The sequence below is a fragment of the Mustela nigripes genome, chromosome 7 (genome assembly GCF_022355385.1).
Source record: "Mustela nigripes isolate SB6536 chromosome 7, MUSNIG.SB6536, whole genome shotgun sequence".
Classification (NCBI taxonomy): Eukaryota; Metazoa; Chordata; class Mammalia; order Carnivora; family Mustelidae; genus Mustela; species Mustela nigripes.
The window spans coordinates 18,866,999-18,893,660 of record NC_081563.1 but is presented as its reverse complement, the minus strand read 5'-3'; the positions used below and the strand labels follow the sequence as shown (position 1 = coordinate 18,893,660).

Sequence of the window (26,662 nt, the reverse complement as noted above, 5' to 3'; positions counted from 1 at the left end):
GGAGGAACTCGGAGGATTTTCTCTCAGACCTTAGCATCTCAAAAAACTGTTTGGGGCCTAGGTAACTGAATTAAAAAAAAAAAAAAATCTGCAGATGCTGTGAGTCTTGCAAATGACTTTTCCCCTCTTTTTTGGCCTACAGGAAGCTCAAAACTGAATTTCCTGTAGAAAATTCAAAACTGAATTTGCAACAGGGCCTGCTGGTATGCACTTTCTTCCCCCCTGAAATAACTTTGTTCCCGGCTTTATTTTTTTCTGTATAATTCTTAGATTTTCCTTGCTTTGATCTCTTTATTTATTGTAGTCCAGGTGTGTGTACATGTGTATATGTGTGTGTATAAAGTATAGACTCCAAATCATCTTTAGAACAAGTTAGATTATAATAACTTTACAGCACTAAGTAATTTAGCAATTACTTTAAACTATGCTTATTTCTTTAAAAATTTTTTTTTTGAGAGAAAAACTGGTTTTGTTTTTTTAAAAGATTTTATTTATTTATTTGACAGGCAGAGATCACAAGTAGGCAGAGAGGCAGGCAGAGAGAGAGGAAGGGAAGCAGGCTCTCTGATGAGCAGAGAGCCTGATGTGGGCTCGATCCCAGGACCTCGGGATCATGACCCAAGCCGAAGGCAGACTTTAACCGACTGAGCCACCCAGGCGCCCAAAAAACTGTTTTCTATATGTGTTTATATAACCCATATTTATGTAGCAAGAGAATTTTTTTTATGTTTCTATTCCCCTCCCTGCCGCCCAACCCCCCCCCCCCCCCTGTCCTACTGCTTTTTTTTTTTTTTTTTTTAAAGACACAAACATTTCCCACTGAAAATGCACAATTGTAAGTGGTCCAAGGCTTTCTCACTCCTTCAGCTACTGCCTGTGGCTACAAGAACTGTCTCTACTTTTCTTCATTTGCACTTCATTCTCCACCCCCATCCCATTCTGCACAGTGCCCCCAGCTTCATTTCCCAAAACAATCAACTTTGCCAGTCAGCCTTTTGGCAGTTTAAAATCTTCAGTGGCTCCTAATGCTCCTGGAGATAAGTGAAAAGCGTTTATCTTGACAAAATCTCCATCAAGTCATTCCTCACCTAACCTCTGCCCCAACCCAGGGATCCCCCCGCCCCTAATTCTCTCTGGATGGGTCTTCTCTTTCCCCCACTTCCTTGCATGCTCTCACATTGGTGCCACCACCTGGCACACCCGTACCCCTCCCCCCATCCAGCCTTCAGACCCCCTCGAAAGTCCTCCCAAATGGCTCCACCTGGCAGTGGTCTCTCCCACCTGGAGATGCTTCGGGCTGAACAGCTAATGAGTCACCCCCGGGTCCTGCAACACTGTGCAACTTCACCGAATCTACCTGTGTATCATTTGCAGTCTTGCACGTTTTACAACCTGGTTACCTACTGGAATAATTCAAATAATTCCATCTTCTTGATGGAAGGGACTTCTCGATGTTTTTGTATCCCCCTTGGATGCCTCTCAAAGTATCACATGTAGCTGACACTCCAGAAATAGTTGACAATGTTTATCCGTTTCCCTTCAAACACAACACGTGGAGCAATTGATAGGGAAGTAGTTAAGATCTTCAATAAATAAGGCACTCACTTGTTTGACAACTCACTAAAATGCAAATGGTTTAAAAACGTACGAAGTGTTTGACCACTAGAAATAAAGAATACAAGTTAAAATGATACAACTTTTCTATCAAATTAGCACAGGTTGGGGGGAAATCTCAGTATTTAATGGTGTTGAGGGTACTGGGGGTTAGGTACTCTCACAACTGCTAGTGGTATTGTAACTGATACAAACTGAAAATAATTTGACAATATGTAACAAATATTCTAAATGTTCATATACCTTGATCAACCCATTTAGAGAGCTGCTAGGGAAATATTCTAAAATTCAGAGAAAGCTTTGGTACCCTTCCCAGGGTTATAATACTGTATGTACAACCTAAATGTAGGAGAAGGAAATTCTACTTCCACTCGGTGGACTGTTACGTAGCCATTAGAAATGGCAGCCATTAACCTGGTAGGGGGCGGGGGGAGGAATGCTTATATTCCAATGTTAAACTAGAGAAAAATACAATATAAAATTATGTAAAATGAGTAATTCCAACCACACAAACAAATGCATGAAGGAAAGATATCAAAACAGTAAAAGCAGTTATACTTGTTTATAGTTTACTATGTTTTCCAGATTTTCTAGAAGGATTGGATGACTACCAGGAAAAAAAAATGCTTTTCAAATTGGATTTTCTTTCTTTCTTTCTTTCTTTCTTTTTTTTTTTGTTGTTGTTGGTGGTGGTGTCTGATGTAAGGAACAGGCTCACAGGCACTGGTATCAAGCTTATGGGACATATATTTTTGTTTCCCTCTGTTTTTTTTTTTTTTATTAAGACACAGAAGAGAGTTGAAGAAAGGGAAAGAGAAAGTGGGGGCAGCATTCTCATCCTGATTAATCTCTGCAGTGAGGTGGGCGGGGGTTGTCATCTTTGCAGAGCCAGAAACAGGTTCAGAAAGGCTCAGGTCCAAGGTTACTGGAAGGGCAGAGTCAGGATTCAGACCCAGGCTATGGGCGCCCCCAACCCCCCCACCGTGCTCCCTCACCCTCATGCTAAGGGTAACCCAGCCAATATGGGGCAAGAAATCGCAAGGAAAAGGGCAAAAGATGAGTCCAAAATCCTAGTGGTCATTTATATGATAGTATTTTTTAAAAGGCGAAAGATTTATACGATCTGAAGAGAAACCAGAGCATTGATGGTATTTTTTAAAACATTGGTTTCAGTGTGTAGGATTGTGGACGGTCTTTTCCCTTCTCTTTTTTCTAGACTTTCTGTAAGGTAATATTAAGGTCTACTTTCATACATGTGCAAAAAGAAAACTGCGTTTGGATTCACTGAACTGTGAGCTGCAGGGAGATGCCGCCTACTCCTGAGAGGACTAAAGGAGTTGGGTGGGGGAGGTAAGGGGAGGCAGGGCACAGGGCTCCTGTCCCAAGCCAGACCCTGCACCACAGGGCTGCAGGAGCCTCGAGATTTGGGGGACGAGGTTGCAAGCCATGTGCATGCGTGTGCGTGTGTGTGCGTGTGTGTGTGTGCACGCTGTGGGAGTTGCCCATGATGGGAGCAACTGGTCCTGGGGTAGGAAGATCGAAAGATCTTCCCAGGGTTATAGAGCTTTAGAGCTTTCTGCAACAGTGAGCCTTACACCTCCGAGGGAATCAGCCCCACCCTGAGGCTTCTCCACGCCATCCACATGGGTTGCACATGAGTGTGCTGTGTCAGGCATCTTTCCAGAAAGTTGTCCACCATGGCTCACTTCCCTACAGTGTGCATTCTCAACCACAGAGCAAGAAGAAAGGCATTTGCCGAGGACGAGGCAGGACCGGGGAGGTGAGCAGCTTTTGTTCTAGAGGGATGGGGCTCTAGGGACTGTATGGGGTTCTGGGGAAATCCTGTCCAATCGCTCTCCACGGCCCGCTCCCTTCATCCTGGAGGGTATCGTCTCTCGGAGAGCTCCGTCTCACCTCAGTGGGTAAGTGGGACACTCCTTGGCAGGACTCCTGTGGCTCCATCCCAGGAGAGGGGAATAGGGAAACTTAGTTATACAATTCTAACACAAAGAAACCTTAAGGGGAACCCTATTCTTTCCAGAAAATTTGCTTTCGATCTTCCTACCCCAGGACCAAGTGCTTTTATTTTTCCAGCTCCTTTATCAACCTCTGTTCCTAGGTATAAACAAGACTGTGGGAAAGTCTTGGAGACTTTGGAGAGCCATTTTCAGAAAGTGACTGGGGTTTAGGAATGAGTGTATGGTAAGGAGGCAGTGGAAGTGAGTCTTGGGCGGCTGGTGAAGGAAGATATCTGTGTGGCTAGGCTGGGGCAGGAGGTGATGCAAACAGCCATCCCAGGAGCTGGCAGAGAGGAAGAGAGAAGGGAAAAGGCCCGACAGGATCTGAAGGGCCCAGGCTCTCCAGCAACCTGTCTTGTGAGCGCAGAACCTCTTGAGGTCCTGTTACACCCACCACCCAGCTTCGAGGCTCACCACAGACTCGGAAGGTATAGACGGGCAGCCCACCAGTTCGTACCGAGATGTAATCCCGAGAGATGACCCCACTTGTCTGCAGTCACATAGCCATGAGCTGGCTCTTAGACGGAGATGGGCTGACCCCAGTTCTAAGATTCTTTCTGTCCCAAATAGCACTGTGTCCTCTAGCCAAGACAAGGGGCCCTCATTCTCCCACAGACAGAAGGAAGGGGAGAGAGGAGACTGAGGAAGGCAGAAAGACTGAGTTGTCAGGGGCTGAGGTAAGGTGAGGAGGAGAGAGGGGAGCAGAGGGAGGTCTGTCCCACATCTCCTAGGAGCTGTGAGGTGCCAACAGCAGTCAGGTTTTACAAATTCAGAGTGGGATCAAGTCACCAAGGTGGGTGGTCAAGGGATACTTTTACCTAAATTTTAGGTGGCTTTGGCCATACATGGGGCCTCACTGCCCATCAGCCAATAACATCCCTCATGGCATTCTCCCAATGAGCATTTACCCAAGGCTTTGAGGGGAGAAGGGCACTGAGCTAGGAAGCCCGTTTTCATTCCCCCCTGTTCCACCTAACTGTGTCACCTTGAGCAAATCACTTGGAAAATAGGGAAAAACAAGAACCAAATATAAAAAGTCTGTCTCTATGCCTTCCCAACCTCTCTATCCACTTCTTTTTTTCATCACTCTCTTGACTGCTGGAGAGAGAATGACTACAAGTATCTCACGGACCCTTTCTTTTCATGAAACGCAAGAAAACACTGAAATCCAGGCCACTGAGGCCTCCCTTTGGAGAGCAGCCTCCCTTTCACACTTCCTAAGACAAGGCTTTGCACTAAGCAAGACTCAGTAACAATCTCCCAACCAGCATCGGCGTGACTTCCCTTTGCTGCAGGCAACTGCCCAGAAGATTCTTTCTTTATAATCTTTCTATGAATGATTTAGGAGTAAGTGCCATCTCTGTTTGCATCTGGAGGAATAAAACCATAACAGAGAAAGGAAAAAGCTGTGGGGTATCCAAAAATAACACCCAGATATGTTGGCTTCCCAGTTCACCTCTCTGTACCCATCAGTTCTTCCTGGATCTGTTTCATACAGCAGAGGCAGACTGGGACCCCCAATGTCCAGATAGCTGAGATCAGTTATGAAACTGTTCCAGAGTAAAGGCAGAGAGGTGGTCCAGCAGGACTAGGGTTCCTAGCCCCCCCTCGCCCCAGTTCTCATGGGCCCGGTCCTAACTCCTTCCCCACTGCAGGTGCCCTGCAGTCACGTGCTCTTGTCAAGTGATCTGCAGTGCCAGCCTGCACACTCTGCAGAAAAGAACAGGGGGGAAACAGAAAGAAAGAAAATAGGGCTTTCTCCTGGGAACCTCACAGCCTCCCAGCTTATAAAAGCTTGTTACCTCCTGGATTATTCACCTTGCTACCTTCCTGCAGAGTCCCCACTGTCCGGCAGAACATGCTCTCAGACCAGCCCCCACCCCCACCTTTGGTGCATCCAAGAGAAATCATACTCGCCGAGGGGGATCTGCTGATGTCTCCACCTGGTTCAAAAATGCAGATGTGTGACCACAGGACAGGAAAGGATACTGGTGGTAGGGCCGAATCTTTCTCTCTCTCTCTCTCTCTCTCTCTCTCTAAATAGTGAGGCCCACTGACTGCGGAGCCTTTGTACTATGCTCAGCTTCCTCTGCCTCCACCAAACTTTGTGACTCATGGTCTGTGTGCAGAGTGAGGCAGCTGAGAGGGCCTCAGCAGCGGCGTGAAATCGGGAACTTGCTCTTCTCCCAACGCTCTCCCCCCAGGTGCCACCTGAGCCCCTACCTGGCAGCAGGGGTAGGAGGCGAGCACAGCTCCAGTGTTTTGGCTGATCCTAAATAGCTGTCAGAACCCCGGACCTGCGTCCTGATGGACTTATGTCCATCGGGATCATCTCTCTCTCTTACACACACACACACACACACACCCCTCAGTTCATAGCATCTGAGCCTCTCTATAAGGCCGTTGATTCCTAGACTGGTCTGGGTCTCCAGTGTTCCATTCATTAGAGATACAATGTGAGACCCTAATTGCTCTCTTTTCTTCACCCACAATGCCTCCAAACCAGAGAAATGCCTGGCAAATTTTTAAAGCGGAACTGTGCATCAGGAGGGTCTGGCTAACTGTTGCACATCAGTTGAGGGGATGGTTGGGGAAGGGAGGAAGAGATGTCGGGGGTGGGGGGTGGTGACAGCCAGAAGGTGGCCGACTCCCCAGAAGGTGCGCTGTACCCTCAGCAGCGTCTCCTCCCTTCATCACTGAGAAGGGCTAATCTGGAAGTTAGGGAACCTGGGACCCGCGGGCGGCAGGGGTGGACAGAGGCCACGTCCCTCCAGGGGCGGCGACAAGAAGCTCCCAGGACTGGCTCGCGCCCCAGCCCTCTGCACCGGCGCCGCCCCCCTCATCCTCGGAGCCCGGCACAAGGTAGGCAGCGAGCTCTCCCCGCAATCCCAGGCCGGCTTCCCGCATAAAACTCCCCAGCGCAACCCGCTTTTGTTAATTCTGCAAATGCTGTCACACGGCCACCTCCACCAACGCTCCCTGCCTGCTCGGCTCCAGGGGAGACCCGCACTCCCCACCACGCAGCCGCTCGAGTCACTCCAGCCCCCCCGCCCCCTGACGGACCACCGCCCACCCGCCCCACGCCCGCGCACTACCGGCCCGAAGGACTTCCGAGGACCCCAGGGTCCCCGGCCTCAAGCATCTTTGTCCTCTCAGCGCAGCCGCGAGCGCACAGGGCGACAGAAAGAGCCCGGCTGGGTACCGAGTCCGCGCCCCCTGGCCTCGCCGGGCCCCGCAGGGGGACAATGGTCCGCGCCCCGCAAGTTTGCGAGCCCCGAGGCAGAGCCCTCCTTACCGTACATCTCCGCGGGGCGAGCGCCTCCTGGGAGGCCGCGTCGCCGTGTCGCCTGCAGCCAGCCCCGGCGGCGCCTGCCTTTCATTCACAGCCTGGGCGGCGGATGGCGGCTGCCGGCTGCCGGCGGAGGCCGGGGCGGGGCGGGAGCTGGAGCGAGGGCGGGACGCGGAAGGGCCGGAGCCGGGAGCCCCGCGCCCATTCAGCCGCCCAGACTGAGCGCGGCCGGCCTGCGCTCGGGTTGCCGGGCAGGGCCGCGCCGGGAGGGGAGGAGGCTATGCTAATGAGACGTCCCTCCCCCTTGCTCGGCCACTGCCAGGCCGCCCCGACCCCCGGCCCCGCCCCGCCGCGCCCCGCCCCAGGCAAATTCCCGCCCTCCGCCTGGCGAGGCCCCAGCAGTCTCCCCAGAAACCCCAACCCCAAGGTGCGCCCTTCCCAGCCTGTCGCTCCCAGGTCCTGGGCCGCGCGTTTTCCAGCTGCAGCGTTCTTCGGGAGAGTCGCCCACCCAAATTCCCTGCCCCTGTCGGAATGCGCAGGCCGACAGCGGATATCGCCGCTAACCCTTGCGCCCAGAGGGTCAGCAGGGGCTCCCGAAGCTGCAGGTGTACCCCTCCCCACCCCCACCCCGATCTGTCCAGGATGCTTAGGCTGAGCCTGGGGAGGCAAGGAAGAGGGACTAACTCTCCTTCCTTCCTTGGTTCCCTCAGCGAAGCCCCATTTCCTAGTTAAGAACTCCGATGTGGCCCTCCTAGTCAGCTTCTGGCTACCAAAGAGCGTCCATCCTGCGCCAGGTACGCGGGAAACGGACCCCACCCCACCCAACCCCTAAGTGCTGCAGGGAATTATGCCCCTTGCATAATTCACACTTTTTGCGCCCAGGATCCTCTCTACTTGTGCTCCAGGCTGACTTCACCCTATGTGAGAAGCAGACGGTAGACAGAAGGCTCCCGCCCCACACCCTGATGACATTTTCTGGCCTAGCTGGTGGCTTCCCTAAGGCTTCTCCATCCAGCTTCCTCGGCCTCTCACGCATTCACCTGGCCTTCCTTCCAGCATCTATTCCTTAGTTTCTCCTCTTATCCCATGGTTGAGGTTTTTGTCCCTAACATATTCTACAAGTAGGAGTGAAGGAGGTAACAACCTTAAAGATGGTGTGATGTCTCTCATTGTACAGAAGAGGAAACGGAGGCGTTTGATTTGTGTTCTTCCTAGATACCGAGCTGTGTGTCTGCAGGCCAGTCATCTACCCTCTCTGAACCTCAGCTTCCTGCAGAAGTATTGGTAAGTTTATATAAAACCTACGTGAAAGTACACAGTGGGCACTCACACAGTTATTTACTTTCTTTCCTTCCTCCTCCAGGGCAGGGAACAGAACCGGAGGGTGGCTGGACTCTTGGAACAGTGTTCTCTCCATTGTACCCCAAACTCACGTTCCCTATTTCTGTCTGGCCTCACCATCTCCTTCTACTTTCTTGCTGTTTCCAGGTTTTGCTCTAGCTCCTTTACCTCTTTACCTCTCTTAGCAGCACATGTGAGCACTGGAGGCCCCCCTGGAAACCCTGGGAGGGTTCCTGAATTTCACATTTAGTCCTGACCCTCCGATGACTTACAAAGAAGCTGTATCTCTATTCTCTAGTTTTAGGAAGTCAGGTAGCTTTGAGATCTGCTAAGAGTCACACCTGAACCAGTGTAGAAGGGAGCATTTGGAGTCAAGCTTGGTCTGAACACTGGGAGATACTCCCAGCCCACAGTTCTGTTCAACGCAAAATATTAAACACTGGTGCTCTCAGCACAGTGGCTGATGCACTGTCTATCTTCATGGAGTGAAATGTCTGGCAGGTGCTACTCCTGTATGAGGAAGTTGGGTGGAGGCACAGTCTTTTGGCTCACAGTTTTTTTTTTTTTTTCTTTTTAAAAATTATATCTATGTATTAGAGAGAAAGAGAGCGAGCATGGTGGAGCACAGGTGCATGAGCAGGAGGAGGAGGACAGAGAAGGGGAGGAAGAGGGACAAGCGGACTCCCCACTGAGCACGGGGCCTGATGCGAGGCTCCATCTCACGACCCTGAGATCATGACCTGAGCCGAAATCAAGAGTCAGGTGCTTAAATGACTGCATCATCCAGGTGCCCCTGGTTCACAATTTAAATGTAAGGGCAGAAACCAAGAGTCCCAATAGCCAGGACAGTGTGCCCATGAAAAGACATCAAGCAGCTATCAGCTATTTAGGTGAACTATGGTAAGGAGGAAAAGTGAGAATTCAGATTTCAGTCCTACCTAGGTTCTTTCTGTATCTGCAGAAACCCAAAACATGGTGATGAGTATGGCAGGAAGGAAAGTAGAGAAGAAATAGCATTTACGGTGTGTGTATTATGCTTTGGGCCACTTTACATAGTTTATCTCAGCCAACACTCCCAGCAACCTTGAAAGGTCAACAGTGCTACTCCCATTCTGCAGCCGGGAAACTGAGGCCCAGAGAGGTGAGATGACTCTAGTAAATATCAAGCAGGGATTCAAGCCCAGGACACTCTGCCCTCCAGGAACAGTTTTCCGACCACACTGTAACGCCTTGCAGTCCACACTGATGCACACAAGACAACTGCATTTTGAATTGAGTAGTTCTCCACAGTCCAAAGGCCATGCCCCCTTCCTTCTCTTTTACCCGTTTTTGCTCTCCTTCCTCATCTGTATTTCACTCTCCCGTTATTCGGGTTTGGAGGGTGGGGTGGAGAGGGTCTTAAGCTATCCAGACCAAAGCAGGTGCTCTAATTTTCACCCCTTCTAAGCCATCAGCGGTGGACCCTTGAGGCATCAGCTGTGCCAGAGCCCAGAGGTGTCTTGGCACCTGGTCGGCCAGGCTGGAGGAACTGAGCCTAAGGAAAAGTTATTCTCCGTTTGCCAGAGAGCACCCTCGGGAACACGATCACTCCGGGCAATGTGCTTGGCTGCAACAGCTCAATGATCCCTTCAATGGGCACCACAATTTCCAGAGTTTCTGTATGGACCAAAGGCCAGATTTCCCTGCACTTCAGAGAAAGGAGGGCTTAGAAGTGGGAGGCAGTCCACAAGCATGGCATAAAAAGCTGGACTCTCACTTGCATCCTGGGCTCTGGCATCACACCACGCCTGTCCTTCAGTCCAGGAGCCTGGTCTGTGATGTTCCAGCCCTACACAGCCACACCAGTCTCCTCTGTGTCTGTCCAGGAGCCTCTAATTGCTCCACCAGCCACACAGCTACAGCAGCTCTTGTTCTGGGCACCAGCCTTAAGCGGTCAATGGCTTTAAAGGGCCTTCCAGAGAGGGTAAAACGGAAGAGGACGACAGCTCCGGGTGATAGCGCTCCTGAGAAAAGAAATGATCCGGCCTGGAGAAGGGTCCAGGGAGAACCAGAGGGAGGGTGTGCCCCTAAGGTTGTCACGTAGCTGATTAGCTGTGAAGCCTGAAATAGAACTCAGGATTCCAGACTCCGGGCCTGGTGACTTGAACCTTTGGCACTTCTCCCTTGAAGCAGGTACCTTGACCTACTTCTCAGGAGCCTCAGGGAAAGAACAGCCTATAAAAACAATACCCAAGTTTAGGAGCAGGTGGGTATCCTAGGACCGAAGAATGCATCTCCACAACACAGAAAACAGCCCAGAGCCGGGTCAGTAGGACGTGCTCTTGGCCAGGTTCCTGGAAGCTGCCTTGGGCTGCAGGAGGGACACAGGGGGACAGAGCTGCCTGCTGCCGTGAGATCACAGCCTGTGCAACAGAAGGCTGCTGCAGACAGATTTCACCTCTAAACCAGATTTTGCCAGAGAGTGAGTGAAGTGAGGTATCGATTATTGACATTTCAAGGTTTAAAAATATTAAGCAAATTCTCCTGGTCACTGTCCTCTTCACTGTTTTCGGTTCCTCTCGTGTTTACCCCCCAGAACAGAGTCAGCTTCCCTTCATTAGGTGCTGCTGTCTGTGGTCTCTGGAGAAGAGGCTCCCTTCCCATGTGAAGTTCAAATCCATGTTCACTTGCTTCTAGTAGAAAGTTCAGGAATTACCATGCCCTTTGCCCCCACTCTTCTGTCCTTTCACTCTGTCCTTGTTCCCAGCTGTCAGGAGCCACCTGTTCGCCACTCATCACCTCCCATCTCCAGCCTGTGGGATGCTTGCTTCCACTGGGACACACTGAAAGACTTGAAGGCCCATGGCGCCATGTTTGTCCATTGAAAGACACGGTTTAGAAGAAGGAAGAACATGGGAGGTGAATGGCTGGTCAGACGGATCATCTCAGAAGGTCAGATCTGGCTTTCCAGACCTTGGCTAAGAAGACCAGCATGATACTGCACCCAGAAGGAACAGGTTTGCCCACAGCCTGGCCAACCCGGTCAAAGCGGGGTTTAAGTGAACTTGGAGAAGGGAGAAAAACCTGACCACTAGGAATATAGGAAGGACGTGTGATGCTGAACTCAAAGCCTGGGAAAATGGTACCAGTGGAGGCAGAGCCCTGGGACTTCAGTGAGGCCAGATGCCAACTCTCCAAGGACGTTGGAGCCTGGTGACTTGAACCCTTGGCACTTCTCCCTGGCCTGCCTGAGCCATACCCAGACTTCCCAGCCTTGTCTATTCACAGCCTCATGGTGGCTTTGGAGAGCACCTCTCCTTTTCTCCCATAAGATGCCCAGTCTTTGGTGGCCGTGAAGTTGGAAATCCCTGGCTATGCCCATTTCCCCCTCCCTGGGCTCCGCTTGGCTACAGGACCCCTCTTTGATACTCAGCCCCATTCTCAGCTTCTAAATCTCTAAAGTCCTAAATCTCTGAATTTCTAAAAGTGCTCACTTTTCCAGCTCAAGGATGACAGCTCAGTTCAGTTCCATGACAGAATGCTCAGCCACTCCCAAGGGAAAATAATGAAGAAGCTCGCACATCTTTATACCAACATGCATATAACCAAGGAAGTCAATTTGATTTTGAACCCATTAGTATCTTACGTCTGTTAGCTTAGGACTCCGTTGTGCTCTAATTTATGGGACATACATTTACTGAGAGCATACTCCATGCAAGAGACTTTGTTAGAGAGTCTAAGAGAGAGAGAGAACTAAGAACACTCCTGCCATCCAGAAAAGTCAGGTCTAGTAGGAAAGGTAAGTCAAGACATTAAAAAATGGCATATCAGAAGAAGGATCAAAATAGAGTGTCAGGACTCTGAAAACTAAAATGTTGCTTAAAGGAATTAAAGAAGACACAAATGAATGAGAGATATTGTATTTATGGCTTAAAAAATTTAATATGAATGTTAAAATGTCCACAGTGTCCAAGACAATCTTTAGATTCAATGCAAGCCCTATCAAAATTCCAACAGCATTTTTTTCAGAAATGGAAAACAAATCCTAAAATTCACATGGAACCACAAGGATTCTGAATAGTCAAAGCAATCCTGAGAAAGCAGAATAAATTGGAGGCATCACACTTCCTGAGTTCAAGCCATATTACAAAGTAATGGTAATCAAAACAGTATGGTACGGGCACAAAGATAGGCATATAAACCAATGGAATTAAATGAAGAGCCCAGAAATAATCCCTCACATCCACAGTCAAATGACTTTCAACAAGGATGCCAAAACCATTCAGTGGGAAAAGTCAGCTTCTTCAACAAATGATCCTGGGAAAATTGGGTATCTGCATGCAAAAGAGAGAAGTTAGACACTTATTTTATACCAAACACAAAGATTGACTTTAAATGGATTAAAGACTTATACATAAGACCTGAAACTTTGAAACTCCTAGAAGAAAGCATACTTAAAGAGCTTTTTGACATTGATCTTAGCAATAATTCTTTCGATATGACAACAAAAGCATAAGTAAGCAAAGCAAAAATAAACAAATGGGACTACATCAAACTAAAAAGCTTTTATACAACAAAGGTAACAATAAACAAAATGAAAGGGCAGCTTATGAAATGGGAGAAAATAATTACAAACCATGTTCCTGGTATGGGGTTGATATCTAAAATACATGAGGAACTCATATGACTCAACATCAAAAGAAGGAAGAACCTGAGATGAAAATGAGCAAAGGATTTGAATAGATGTTTCTCCAAAGAAGACATTCAAATGGTCAGCAGGTATATGAAGGGACGCTCACATCACTAATCATCAGAGAAATACAAATCAAAACCACAATGAGATACCACTTCATGTCTGTTACCTAAAAGGCAAGAGATAACAAGTGTTGGTGAGTGTGTGGAGAAAAGGGAACCCTTGTGCACTGTTGGTGAGAATGTATTCTACAGTAAATATGGAAAACAGCATGAACAATTAAAAACAGAACTACCATATAACCCAGCAATCCCACTCCTGGATATGTATACAAGGGAAATGAAATAGATATCTATTTTTTTAAAGATTTTATTTATTTATTTGACCGAGAGAGAGGGCACAAGTAGGCAGAGTGATAGGCAGAGGGAGGAGAAGTCAGCTTCCTACACAGGGCTCAACCCCAGGACCCTGGGATCATGACCTGAGCAGAAGGCAGACACTCAACCAATTGAGCCACCCAAGCAACCCCTGAAGTCAATATCTTGAAGACATGTCTGCACTCCCATGCTCAATTGGAGCATTATTCACAACAGCCAAGATACGGAAACAACCTAAGTGGCCATCAGCATATTGTTTGGTAGGAGAGATCACCGGTACTTCCACACGGCCCTATTTACATAATAGACCTTCCTCCACAGGTGAGGAACCCATTTCTGTGATTATGCCAAGCTATGAGAATGTGTAGTCCAACTCTACTCAAGAGCTGAGGGAATAACTATGGGATGGACTCCAGGGTTCTAGGGCCCACTGTGAAGTAGATTCTGACCAAAATTCCACTTATGACCTGATTCTAGTAGACCTTCACTCCAACCAGTGGGCAAGAGAGATATGAAATGTTCTGAAGAATTAGTGTTAGGCCAAAGTCATTGCCCAGTAATCCCTAAGTGATCCTTTTTTTGTGGCCACAATCCCCTTTGGGAAAGGGTAGAACTACACACCGTCTATACTTGTGGTGGCACGGCAGTGTTGTTCCTCAAATGCACCCAGGCTTTCCCTTTATTCATGAAGTCTTGGGTCTAGCAATTTGATGTGAGGCTGCCACTCTATTGTAAAGACTTGAGCCAAACATTTTTCCAGCAGACCAGGTGTTTGGTTTTCAAATTTTCAAATTATTTATATAAAAATTTTTAAGTCAAATGGGATCCTAGTGGTTGATTATTTATTTTAGTATAAAAAAAATCCTGGAAGGCCTGAAGCTTCTGATTATCATACTCGCCTTGCTGCCCAAGATGCAAATCACGTCCCTGTATCACTAGCAATTAACTGTCATCTTTGGCCTTTGCTGAGCCAGGATCTGTCCATGGTGTTTGAAATAAAGGAAGGGGAGTTGCAGGGGGTGGGTCCCTTTCAGCGGTAGCCTAACACAGCCATTCTTGGCCTACTTAGGATAGCCATTAAACCGCTCTCAAAGATTTCCTTCATGAGCATTTTCTGGGCCACCTTGGGGACATAGAAAGAGGATATGAAAAATGCCCTCGGATATTTCTACACTTCAGTGCCTTTGAAGTCCTTCCTCAACCTTACACTATATTGTATCTTGGCTTCACTTAACATTGTTCTCTAGTGTGACTAGGTTTTAGGCAGCCCACCAAGAAAATAAGGAGAAACACTTCCAACTACTCAAATTAGTATGTTAAATTCAAATTTCTAGAAAATGGATCCACGTCTATAAATTCTAGCTGAATCTAAAATGTTGGTTATCTTCCTTAAAAAAAAAAAAAAAACACACAAAAAACAAAAAACAAAACAAAACAAAACCCCAAACTGTTCCCATGTGTGTTTCCCACCATATTCATATAAATTAAGAAAAGTTGGTGTGTGTGTGTGTGTGTGTGTGTGTGCAACTTGCCCACAGTGAGCGCTGATCATTAACTCCTGGGTTCTACTTTATAATTGGCCCCCCTGGGCATGCTGGTACCTAATTCTAGTTATATGTTTGGAGATAACGAGGAGTGAAGGTGGTAGAGTAGGGAAGGATAATTGGCTTCTCTTTGCAAGGTAACTCCCTTAGATGCTTATTCATGTAAAATAATAATAGCCTCATTAGATAGAAAGGCAGATCCTGTTAGGACTGGTGGAGGCTCAGTGAGGTTTGAGGGCGGAATAGGATTTCCTAAGCTCTTCATATTCTTGCATATTTTCCCATTTTAGTGCTTGAGGTATACCAGTTTGCTGATCAATGCCCCAACTTTGATGTCAGAGATCTAGGGAGGCTGTCAATTCCACTGACTTTGTAATTTGGCAACTCTTGGAGTGTAGCTTTGAGTTATCTCTGTCCTGTGGCTGTAAGAAATGAGTTTTTTTTTCATGCAGTCTCAGAAAATTTGTATTACAGTCTGAGAATTTAAGAACTTGAGTTGGCGACTTATTTTCTTTTAGGCAAATTCAACACAACAGAAGTCATAGCATTCTGTAGTCCTGTAATTCCTTTTGACATTGCTGTAGTTTGGCAGGATCAAATAGTTGGTTCTAACAAACAGCGATCAGGGGCATTATTTACCTTTTAATTTTTTCCAGCCACTGGATGTCATGTATACTAATGATATTTACTTTTCTTAGTCTTAAGTAACTAGGTAGCAGATTCTGTCTTCTACCAATTTCCCCAAGGTTCTGTTGCTGGCAACGATCTCCCAGCACCAGTTTCTTTGAACTAGTCAAGGTTCTTGGTCTACATAGCATAAACTAACTCTGCCTAGCTTAAGCAGAAAAGAAATTCATTAGAATAGTAGAGAGTCAATAGGAAGCCCAAGATCAAAACCCAGCCAGAAACCAAGAGAGACGGGGAATCCAAATGCCTTCAGGATCACACCACTAAAATAAGGCCACCATGGCTGACCCCACCACCACTGGCTACGTGCTGCTGCCACTTTTAGTGTCTCTGACAAAGGATGCTCATTCCTTTTCATCTGTTCTTTCAAATCCATACTGCAGTAACAAAGACCTACCACCTTCTGTATCTTCACAATATTCAAAATCTTGAACAGTAGCGTCTGTTTCACTGGTTGTAGACTGCACGCTTAGTTGGTATGTGGAGAACAAGGAGAGCTGTTCTGCTTGGTTTCTGTAGTGGAAGGTGGAACCTTGTTTCCTACAGATGTTGGATTCCCTCACATGAGAAGTGTGTTTGGATGCTAGGTGGTCCCATTCCACTCCCCCCAGAAAAAGTCTACTATGGTCTTTAAACTGAAAAGATTTAGAACAAACATCAAAAAGACAAAGCGTAAGGTAGGCAAAAGTTGTTTATTAGAATTAATTATTTTAACAAATAAAAATCTCCATGTCTAGATAAATTTCTTTCTAAGATGTTAGAAAGTCTTGGAAAAGGGATTGCAAAGTAACTATCAATAAACTTTAAAAATTCATGAGAAACTAGAAAGGAATTGAAATTGAAATGACCTTGTATGAAGGAAAATTGTGGATTCTGCTAATTACCAGATTCATGTTAAATGCTGACAATTAATAGAATCACTTGGTTAAACAGGGTTGCTTGTTGTGAATACCTAGAAAATGATTAAGGGAACACTTGGAGCCAGTATGAATTTATGAAGGATCAGTCATAGTAACCATCTTTATTTCCTTTTTGAATCAACTGACCAATCATTCAATCTGTTAATCCATTAATTGGTTTTTGACCATCAGTAGACAAAATGAAAATGTTTTAAGTACTGTGTCTTTAAAAGGTGAAAAATACCATTATTTGCTTTTACTATAAAAAGAAACCATGGTAATTATGGAAAAGTAGATAGAATTTTCTAGTGAAATGAACTCCAACGATTACCCGTACTTCCTCCCCACTAAAATTACATTAAAGGACTAAGAACGATAAGAATCTGCAAGGAAATGGAGATGAGGAGAAGAGATAACAGGACCATAGAGGACAGCACGTTTTTGGAAGATCGAAGTAAGGAAAGTAGATGTATGGCACTGACTTGGCAGAACAAAGAGATGGAAAACAAGTGCCCACAAAGGAGATGCCAATGAAAACAAGGCGATGTGGACAGCAGAACTCCAGGAATTCTCAGGATCACAGGCACTAAGAGCCAGATGTAGGGAGTGGAGCTGAAAACGGGAGAACTGGATAGGACTCCTGTCCATTCACATTTCTCATCATGTTTTAGTGGGTTGCTTTTAAATATAAACTGAAAGCCAAAGATCCTCAGATCCTTAAGAAAAGCATCTAACAGGGGCACCTGGGTGGCTTAGTGGGTTAAGCCTCTACCTTTGGCTCGGGTCATGATCCCAGGGTCCTGGGATCGAGCCCCACGTCGGGCTCTCTGCTCTGCAGGGAGCCTGCTTCCTCCTCTCTCTCTGCCTGCCTCTCTGCCTACTTGTGATCTCTGTCAGATAAATAAAGAAAAAATCTTTTTAAAAAAAAAGCATCTAACATGAAAGATAGAGAACAAAACACAAAACAGGAAAAAGGACTTGCAGGACATAGAGACAGTGTAGGTAGTAGAAGAAAACTTTACATTTAATATCCCCAAAGAAGGAAGAGAAAATATGGCACCAATGAAAGAGGACTTCCGTTTTACACTACTTTTGTAGAGCCTTTTCCATTTATTATATGGGGCAAGAGGCAGCCAAATGGATAGACCTCCCATTAACATGGACACTCCGGATTTTTGTTTTGTTTTGTTTATATATTGTAATTTTAGAAATGGATTAACAAAGTATTAAAGGGCTCTAGAGTTAAAGTTTTAAAATTAATATTTAAATTTATTTGTTATTGAAGTAAACTTCACGCACAATGTTGCATTAGTTTCAGGTGTAAAACATAGTGATTCCACAACTCTATACATTATGCTAGGCTTGCCACAATTGTAGCATCTGTTACCGTACATAGAATGTTGGATTTAAGGGACAGAAATTAACACTAGATAACTGAAACAAAAATGCAATTCATTAGACGGTTATGTGTAGCTCATCGATTCAAGGGCAGAGGTGAAAAATCAGAATCAGAATGGGCAGGAACCAGGGCAGCTCTGGGCTCCCAGGAGCAGGAATGTTGTATTAACCAGCTGGAGGAGGGCATGACTGTTGTGGTGCATCAGTTCCAACTTTTTGTTTTTAAAGTGCTAGGAGAGAGAACCCACTTGTCCTAAGTTGGATCAGGGGTTTACCCTCTGGCTAGGGAAGCAAAAGGAAAATTATTAGTTTTACTAAAAGTCCATCAGTGGAGAAAGGGAAATCTCCTCCTGGATGTCCAAATGACATTATCAGAAGAGGGTATGAAAACGAGGGAGCAAAGCCAGCAAATTTCTATAGTATCTATGGCTCAAAATAAGTTTAGAAACCATGAGTCTGCAGAATTATAATTTTTTTACATTGACAATAATCCATTGGAAGTACGTATTCCATCAATTACCTCTTATGGGACATCAAAATAGTTTTCTATTTTTTGCTTTTATAAGTATACCTCGACAAACATCGTTAGACCCTAGTTTTTACAGGCTTCTTTATTAAGAAGTGGTAATCTAGAATCCTTATGGACCAGAGATTTCTAGGCTGGATGATGTTGTGTGAAGAATGCTGTTGGTCCATTAGATGTTAACTTGCAGAGACTTTACTAATGCTACATGGATTTTGCCTTTGGCCTCTTTCTGTTCAACAACTTTGTGGACAATTTAGATAAGCCATTAAAAAAATGGACTTAAAAAATTTGCAGACAGCATAGATCTAAGAATGGTAACCAATATGGCACAATGTCATCAAACTTCAGAATGACCCTTATGAACTGAAATACCAGGTCTAAGCCAACAAAATTAAACCTAATAGGAACAAATGTAAAAGTTCTGCATTTTTTTTTAAACAATTCTTCAGAGACAGGAAAGGTAAGTGCTATTTGGACAGAAATTCATACAGAAAGGCATGAAGGTTTTACTAAATGCAAGGTTGATATGGTTCAACAGTATGATATCCCAAACCAGTGTGATCTTAGAATGTATTAAAATAAGTAAAATATCTAGGGGCGCCTGGGTGGCTCAGTGGGTTAAGCCTCTGCCTTCGTCTTAGGTCATGATTTCAGGGTCCTAGGATCAAGCTCTGCATCAGGCTCTCTGCACAGTGGGGAGCCTGCTTCCCCCACTCTCTTTGCCTGCCTCTCTGCCTATTGTGATCTCTGTCAAATAAATAAATAAAAATCTTTAAAAATAAGTAAAATATCTAGAACTTAAATGCTAGCCTCCTGTACCTTTTGCTCTGCTCAGACTAGAATGCTGGTTACACTTTATTTATTTATTTGAGAGAGAGAGAGAGAGAGTGAGTTAGAGAGCACAGGTTGGGGGAGTGGCAGAGAGACAAGCAGACTCACTACTGAGCAGGGAGCCCAACATGAAGTTCAATCCCTGGGTGCTGGGGTGATGATCTGAGCCAAAGGCAGACACTTAACCGACCTAGACACCCAGGTGCTCCACTGACTGGTTACACTTTGAAAACGAGATAGTAATAAACTGGAGAGCATGCAGGGAAAGGCATCTAGTAGCTATAATGATAATTTACTTAGCACTTACAGTGTGCCAAGCACCATGTCAAAAACATTAAAAAAAAAAAAACCTTATGAGGCAGGTATAATTTTACAGATGGGGAAACTGAGTCAAGGGATGCTCAATAACTTGCTCAATGTCACATAGTTAGTAAGTGAGAAATCAGAGACTGGAACCCAGGAGTCCAACCTGGGAGACTGCTGTCACCCGTCATGCACACTGCTATTTTGTGAAGCAAAACAGGTGGCCCCACCACATAAGTGTGATTTAAAAGACTCTAAGCCGATCGTCTGCAGGGAAATATCTCACTGGCTAGCTGGACCACACAAATAAGCCAGTAATGCAGTTGGTCTTGGTCTTTAAATCTAGAGATCTTAATATGTTGCAGATTGAAAGTTCAGCTAAGAAAAGATTTTGATAAAAGGAAGAATTGTTCAAGGGTGCTGGACAGTGGAATTCATTCATTCAACAGCTTGAATTGAGTGCTGCATTGAGAGCTACAAAGTATTTGGCAGTGGGGTAGGCCTGATAATATAATGATGAAAAAGACTAATGCGTCTTTGCTCTGGCAGCTTCACATTCAATTGAGGGTTGAAAATAACAGCTGATCCTTGAACAGCACAGGTTTGAAGTATTCGGATCCACTTATATGTGGATATTGCTCAATAAATACAGTGTGCTATTGTAAATATCTTTTCTTTTATTTTTAAAAAAGATTTTATTTATTTATTCGACAGAGAGAGAGAGAGAAAGAGAGATCACAAGTAGGCAGAGAAGCAGGCAGAGAGAGAGGGGAAGTAGGCTTCCTGCTGAGCAGAGGGCCCGATGCAGGGCTCGATTCCAGGACCCTGAGATCATGACCTGAGCCGAAGGCAGAGGCTTAACTGACAGAGCCCCCCAGGCGCCCCAGATGCTTACATTTCAAAAAGAAAGTCCATTATAAATATTAAGCAAATAATGGTATGTATGGCCTCGTATTCAGAGAGCTATTTATGGATAGAATGAAGAATTGCTGGATGTACCCCATTGCCTATGGGGTCAGCCCTGCCAGTGACAACCCTGTCCTGCCGCAATCCCCCCCGCACCCCCCGCTTCCTGCCCGACTCTTTCTTTACACAGTGTTTGCCCTGAGTCTTACCCTCCTTTGTTTTATCCTTGAAATTTCTCACTCTGCCTGTGTGTGAACAGCTCTCTATCACCATGTCCTCAATATAGGCATTCCCAGACTTAGGATGATTCAGCTTAGGAGTTTTTGACTTCACAATGGGGTGAAAGCAATGTGCATTCAGTAGAAACCATCCCTCAAATTTTGAATTTGGATCTCTTCCCCGGGCTGGCGCTGTGCAGGACAACCCTCTCTCATGATGCTGGGCAGGGAGCACAGCACCCAGCCAGCCTGTGACCGTGAGAGTGAACCGTCCACACACAAACCATGCTTCTGCACCCGCACGACCATTCTGTTCATTTTCAGCGCAGTCTTCAGTGAGTTACATGAGATGGTCCACACTTGAGTATAAAGTAGGCTCTGGGTTAGATGATTTGGCCCAGCTATAGGCTAGTGGAACTGTTCTGAGCACATGGAAGGGGGGTGCGGTTTTGCAGGTGAAGTGAATGAAATGCATTTTCGACTCATGGTATTTTCAGCTGATGAAGTGTTTCTCAAGATGGAATCCCACCGTAAGTTGAGGAAGATCATACCAGCTTTTGCAGTCCCGTAATTCAGGCAGTTGATAATGCCTTTCAGAGCTCTTAACCGAGCATTTTCAAACAAATGTGTGTATCCTTTTATCTTTAAGTTTTAGAGTACGCCTTCTTCAAAACACAGTGGTAGACCATCTCCACACTCCTTCTCTTCCCCTCCGCCACTCCCATTCCCAAACCACCATGCTCCCCAGCCCCTCCAGCTTCGAGTGGATTCTCATCCCGGGTCATATTATTTACGCCTCAGCAGAATCAGAGTGGAGAGCTCGAGGACCCACTGAGGTCCAAGTGCTCGCAGCCGAGCAGAATGACTGCGTTGGAGAATGTGGCTTGGCGGTCATGAAGCAGCTCCCTCCTCATGGCTTCTGGGGACCAAGCACACATCCACACATCACAAGGACGGTGCAGGCGGTGCTGGACACAGGTGTAATGCACAACAGAGACTCCAGAGACACAACACACACACGGACTGAGCTCTGCCAGAAACAGCCATAAAGATAATCTTCTGTGTGGAGCTGGGAGCTGTCTCACACCTCTAGCCCCAAGCCGGGGTAGTGTGCAATGCCTGTTTCGGGCCCAGGATAATGGAAGGGGGCAGCAGTGTCATTGCAGTGATCTGGAGCAAGCATGACTGAGTCAAAGAGACACAAAGAGACACACCATCCTTGCCCATTTCTCCCTGTGACCCCCCACCTCCACCCCTCCCAGGCAACTCTGGGAATAGTCAGTTCTGGTTCCTTCACCCCATAGCTTAAGGGACAGCCAGAGATTTAATTCTGGGATATCACAGTGATCATTTGGGAACAAATAGGGAAGTGGAAAAAAACAGAGTGAAGATAACAATGTCCCTGGGGACTAGCCGCCCAGCTCTCAGTCATGGTCCCCAGAGAGGAGGCTGTGTTCCCAGGGTATGCCAGGCCTCACTTCAACCTTGAGCCAAAGCTATTTTCTCCTCTTGTTGTGGGACCAGAGGATTCAGGTGTTAGGAATTGCAGGGATGATAAGGAGGTCTCCAAGGGCAATAGAAATCACTGGAAAAGAAACTGTGAGCAAATCCTGTTACAGTTTCTTCTTAATGTCTATTAATACATCATATTAAATAATGTAACTGAACGAAGTTTAAAAAGGAAAGACCACAGAATGTGAAAACGATTTGTGACAAATATAACTCGTGGGAGCTTACATTCTTAAAAAATTTAGATCTAATAAAAATTTTTATGGCTACTCTTTATCTTCTCTGTGGCAATTGGTCAGTGTGTAAAAGGATAAGAATAGACAATTTTATACACAGGCAAATAGAAACTGTGGGCTAAACCACTGACAGAAATGAGAGAAATACAAATCAAACAGCTTATACGTTCTATTATATACTTACAAGTCTAGCAAAAATGAAACAATAAAGCCAGCATCATTGAGACTCAGGTAAAGAATCCAAAAGGTAAACAAAGTATTTGCACAATGACACATTCACAGATTACTTATGATGCCAAAAGTAGTTTAAAAACAACCCCTAAAAATGTCAGAGTAAGGTATTTGAGCAAACTGTGGCATAATCAATAAAATGGAATATTATGTAGCCATTAAAAATAATAAGCATGATGGCCATAGAAGTGTACATATTTGGAAAATTGCAAGAATACAGGGTGTCTGTAGGCAATAATTTCAGGTGAATGTATATATTCTAATGAGGGTTTAAAGTGTTTCAGAGAGATGTACTTGGTTTATGGAATTTCCTTTTCTATAAAGTGCATAATCAAAATATATGCATTTATAGACAGATGGCATATAAAAAAGGGGATGGAGAGTAATTTCTTCTTTCTCCTTGTTTCCCAGAGAAACCATGAAGATGAATTAAGTGATTTGAACTTCTTGGCTCAAAATACTACATGCTTAGATGAGTGAATGGTTTAGGGTCTTCCTTGGAAAAAATAAACCATATCCATCTGTCAACTGTTAGGATGTTTTAAAATTAATTTAATGACATTAGAAAGTGCTCACGATTAATACTGGTTTTGTTTTTTGTTTTTTTAAGTTCTAGAATGTATCCCCCTCAGGGCACCTGGGTAGCTCAGTGGGTTGAGGCCTCTGCCTTCAGCTCAGGTCCTGATCCCAGGGTCCTGGGATCGAGCCCCGCATTGGGCTCTCTCTGCTCAGCAGGGAGCCTGCTTCCTCCTCTCTCTGCCTCTCTGCCTGCTTGTGATCTGTCTGTCAAATAAATAAAATCTTAAAAATAGAATGTATCCCCCTCACATGTCTCTCCCACTCCTCTGTCTCACACACACACACACACACACACACACACACACATATACACAGTACATTAAAATTAAACTTTATTATTTGGCATTAGTAAGAAAGGAGAAGGAATCTCCAAGGTATTTACCATATGTGTGTATCTCCACGCCTCTCCTATTTAATTCATTTCCTTTCTCCCTTCAATTGGTTGTCCCCTGTTATGCATTCACTGTACTCATACCCCCTACAAATCCCATCACTGCTGTTCAGAGGTAGTGATAGAGTATCATAGACTGAGAAATTCTGTATCTTTCCCTTGTCTTTTCTTTATCCTGGTATTCTCTGGTATTGAATTGATAGTATAACAGGTCAGTCTTATATCAGAACAAGAAAAAATGAGCCAAGAGTTGTCACCATTTGGAAAATATCTTACAAGAAAACAGTGAATCTTTGGGGCACCTGCGTGGCTCAGTCAGTTAAGCATCGGTCTTCGGCTCAGGTCATGATCTTAGGGTCCTGGGATCCAGCCCCATGTCACTCTCCCTGCTCAGCGGGTAACCTACTTCTCCCTCTCCCTCAGCCGCTCCCCCTTCTTGCGCTCACTCTCTCTCAAATAAATAAACAAAATCTTTTTTAAAATGCGGTCCTTAATGAATGCAAACCAAATTAAAAAGAAAACAGTAAATCTTTTTATTATATGAGATACAAACAATGTTAAAGAAACATTTGAATATTTCATTAACATATTTTAACAATTTAATATTTCAGTTATTTCATTCTCAAGTATATAATGTGTTTCATCATAATAAGGTTCCAAAATGACATCCCATTCTTGTAAAATTCTGAAAAAGACATTGCAGAATGGTGATCTGTCCCATTCCCCCACATACACACACATACACCGTGTATGGTCTAGATACAAAAGAGCACCCATACATACCACGCATACATCATATATGCCAAAGCTTCCATATATAACATATTTGCACATATATATACATTATGCATTTGATGGAGCCACTTGTAACTAGGTTGAAGATATCAAGACCCTTTACTCCTCAGTTCTCCAGCATCACCTAAGTATGAAGACATTCTCTTACGTGGGAATGATACCATTGTCACACTTAGAAAGCTGTTACCTCATATTTAGTTCATGTTCAACTTTCCCAAATTGTCCCCAAAATGTCTTTTATAGCTGTTTCAAGTTTTTGATCAAAGATCTCAGGAAGGATTCCATATGCATGTGGTTGTTGGCTCTCCTTAACCTCTTTCCATTTAGAACATTCCCCTCACATTTTGTATTTCTGTTTCCCATATACTACATTATTTAAGAGTTCCAGCCATTTTTCTTAGAAAAGCTCCCACATTCTGGATTTGTCTGTTTCTTAAAGCTTGAATTCAGATTAAACATCTTTGGAAAGAACACGAGAGAAGAGAAGTTATGTGACTCTTACTGCCTCACAGCAGAAGGCACAGAACTTTGGATTGTTCCACTGTGCTTGAGTTTGACCTCGAGATTAAGGTGATGGCTGCCAGATCTTTCCATTGGAAAGGCACGGATTTTCCTTTGTGATTAATAATCCAATGAATGATTCTTTAAGACCATATGAACATTTTAACATCAGTGGATAATCATAATCCTTGCTTGAATTGGGATTGCAAAAAAGTGATTTTGCTACTTCCCCTATGTTATTAAGGGGCATTCTCTGTAAAGACGTTCTCCTCGTATCTTACATACCCACAGCCGTGTTCTGACGATTCTTCCTGCCTCCAGTCTGGCTCACTCCGCTCCATCTGCTGCCGGGAGCAGCACGCTCAATTGCAAATCTGGACACATCATGCCCTGTTTAGAATCCTTCAGGGATAAACTCAAATCTGTGGGCTTGGCACAGGGCTCTGTGATCTGTCTCCAGCCTCCCTCTCGAGCTCCGCCCCTCCCTGCACCCCACCTGTACACCATTCAAGTTATCTATACTTCTTCAAACACAGTACCCTACCTTGTGACCCTGGTCTCCTGCACACGCTAGTCCCTCTGTTTTGCAAGACTCTTTCCTATCCTACAACATCTCTCTGACCCCCACTTGTTTTTCAAACTTCAGCTCATGCATCAGCTCCTTAAACCCTAGAGTTAAATAGGTGCCCTTTGGGGGAGTCTCATGGCGCCTATGCCCGCATCTACCATTGCACTTGTGACCCCACATTGAAAATGTTTCCTGGTTTGCTTGTCTTTCCCACCTGATTGTAAGGTCCTTGTGAGAAGAAATTTGTCTTTTACCTCCGTACAACAGACATCTAACACGATGTCTGGCATTCAGTAAGCACTCAGAAAATAATTTCTAATGAAATAATTCATGTTTCCTTAAATTATTAAATAATGTGATCAGTTTCAGAACAACTAGATTATATGTGAAGGACAAAAAAGCATGTCTTAAAAATCTCTGTATTATTCACACATCTCATCCTATTCCTTGCTAATTTGAATTAAATTTTCAGAAAGTATGCTGACCCTTATAAAAGTGTATCAATACATTACTTTTTATCAGCCTGGTGCATTTTCCTTTTGAGAATTGCTCCTCCTCTACTTCACAGGATGGCTGATCTCTTGCCTGGTCTTCCCATGCACGGTGGACCCACAATGTGAACTGGCCATTAAAGGATTTCATCCTTCTGACTATTTGGTTCTCTTGGCCCAAGACAAGTCTATCAGAGTCATCCTGGGGACTTTTGAAGGATCTACTGAGGAAGACATGAAGGGAAAACAACGTAATGTCAATTGCTGCCAGAGGCCATCTTTGCTACAAGGTGGGGAGAACCTGCCTGGCTGGGAAGCCAACTCCAGAGCAAACAAGTCAACAATGGGAGGACAGAACCAATGACATTATTTAAACCTCTAAACCCACTCACATCTGCAGAGTCATGGTTAGGACAACCTGATGCACGAGTCAGCAAATCCTGTCCTTCTTGCCTTTTAAGTCGACAAAATCCTGACAAACATACAAGATCTGATCCCGTGACATTCCACATTTGGTCAAGCAGGTACACTGAGATAAAGTACGAGAATTAAGCCTCCATTTAATCCTTTCTTGATTTGGGGGAAATTAGGTAGAAACTCTGTATTAGTGAGGTTTCTCCAGAGGGGCCAAAAACCCAACAGGGGTGTGTGTGTGTGTGTGTGTGTGTGTGTGTGTGTGTGTATACCAATACACACATACATACATATCCTGTTGTGTTTTGGTTCCCCCCCCCACCC

General features: G+C 45.2%; 1 protein-coding gene and 1 long non-coding RNA gene across 4 annotated transcripts in view; one reads left to right on the top strand and one right to left on the bottom strand.

The window, feature by feature from the left end:
* The window catches only part of EFR3B (EFR3 homolog B), an 89,362-nt gene extending 82,222 nt beyond the window's left edge, over positions 1–7,140 (bottom strand). For all 3 annotated transcript variants that reach the window (XM_059405255.1, XM_059405256.1, XM_059405257.1), the window contains exon 1: positions 6,928–7,140. In XM_059405255.1, the coding sequence (XP_059261238.1) occupies positions 6,928–7,012 (85 nt within the window). In that variant the 5' untranslated portion in view covers positions 7,013–7,140. The remainder of the gene's footprint in view (positions 1–6,927) is intronic.
* Positions 6,272–26,459, top strand: LOC132021188 (uncharacterized). Its single transcript, XR_009405262.1, has 3 exons — positions 6,272–6,494; positions 8,137–8,205; positions 26,002–26,459. It is a non-coding gene; the product is annotated as an uncharacterized LOC132021188 (long non-coding RNA).
* The last annotated feature ends 203 nt before the right edge of the window (positions 26,460–26,662 follow it).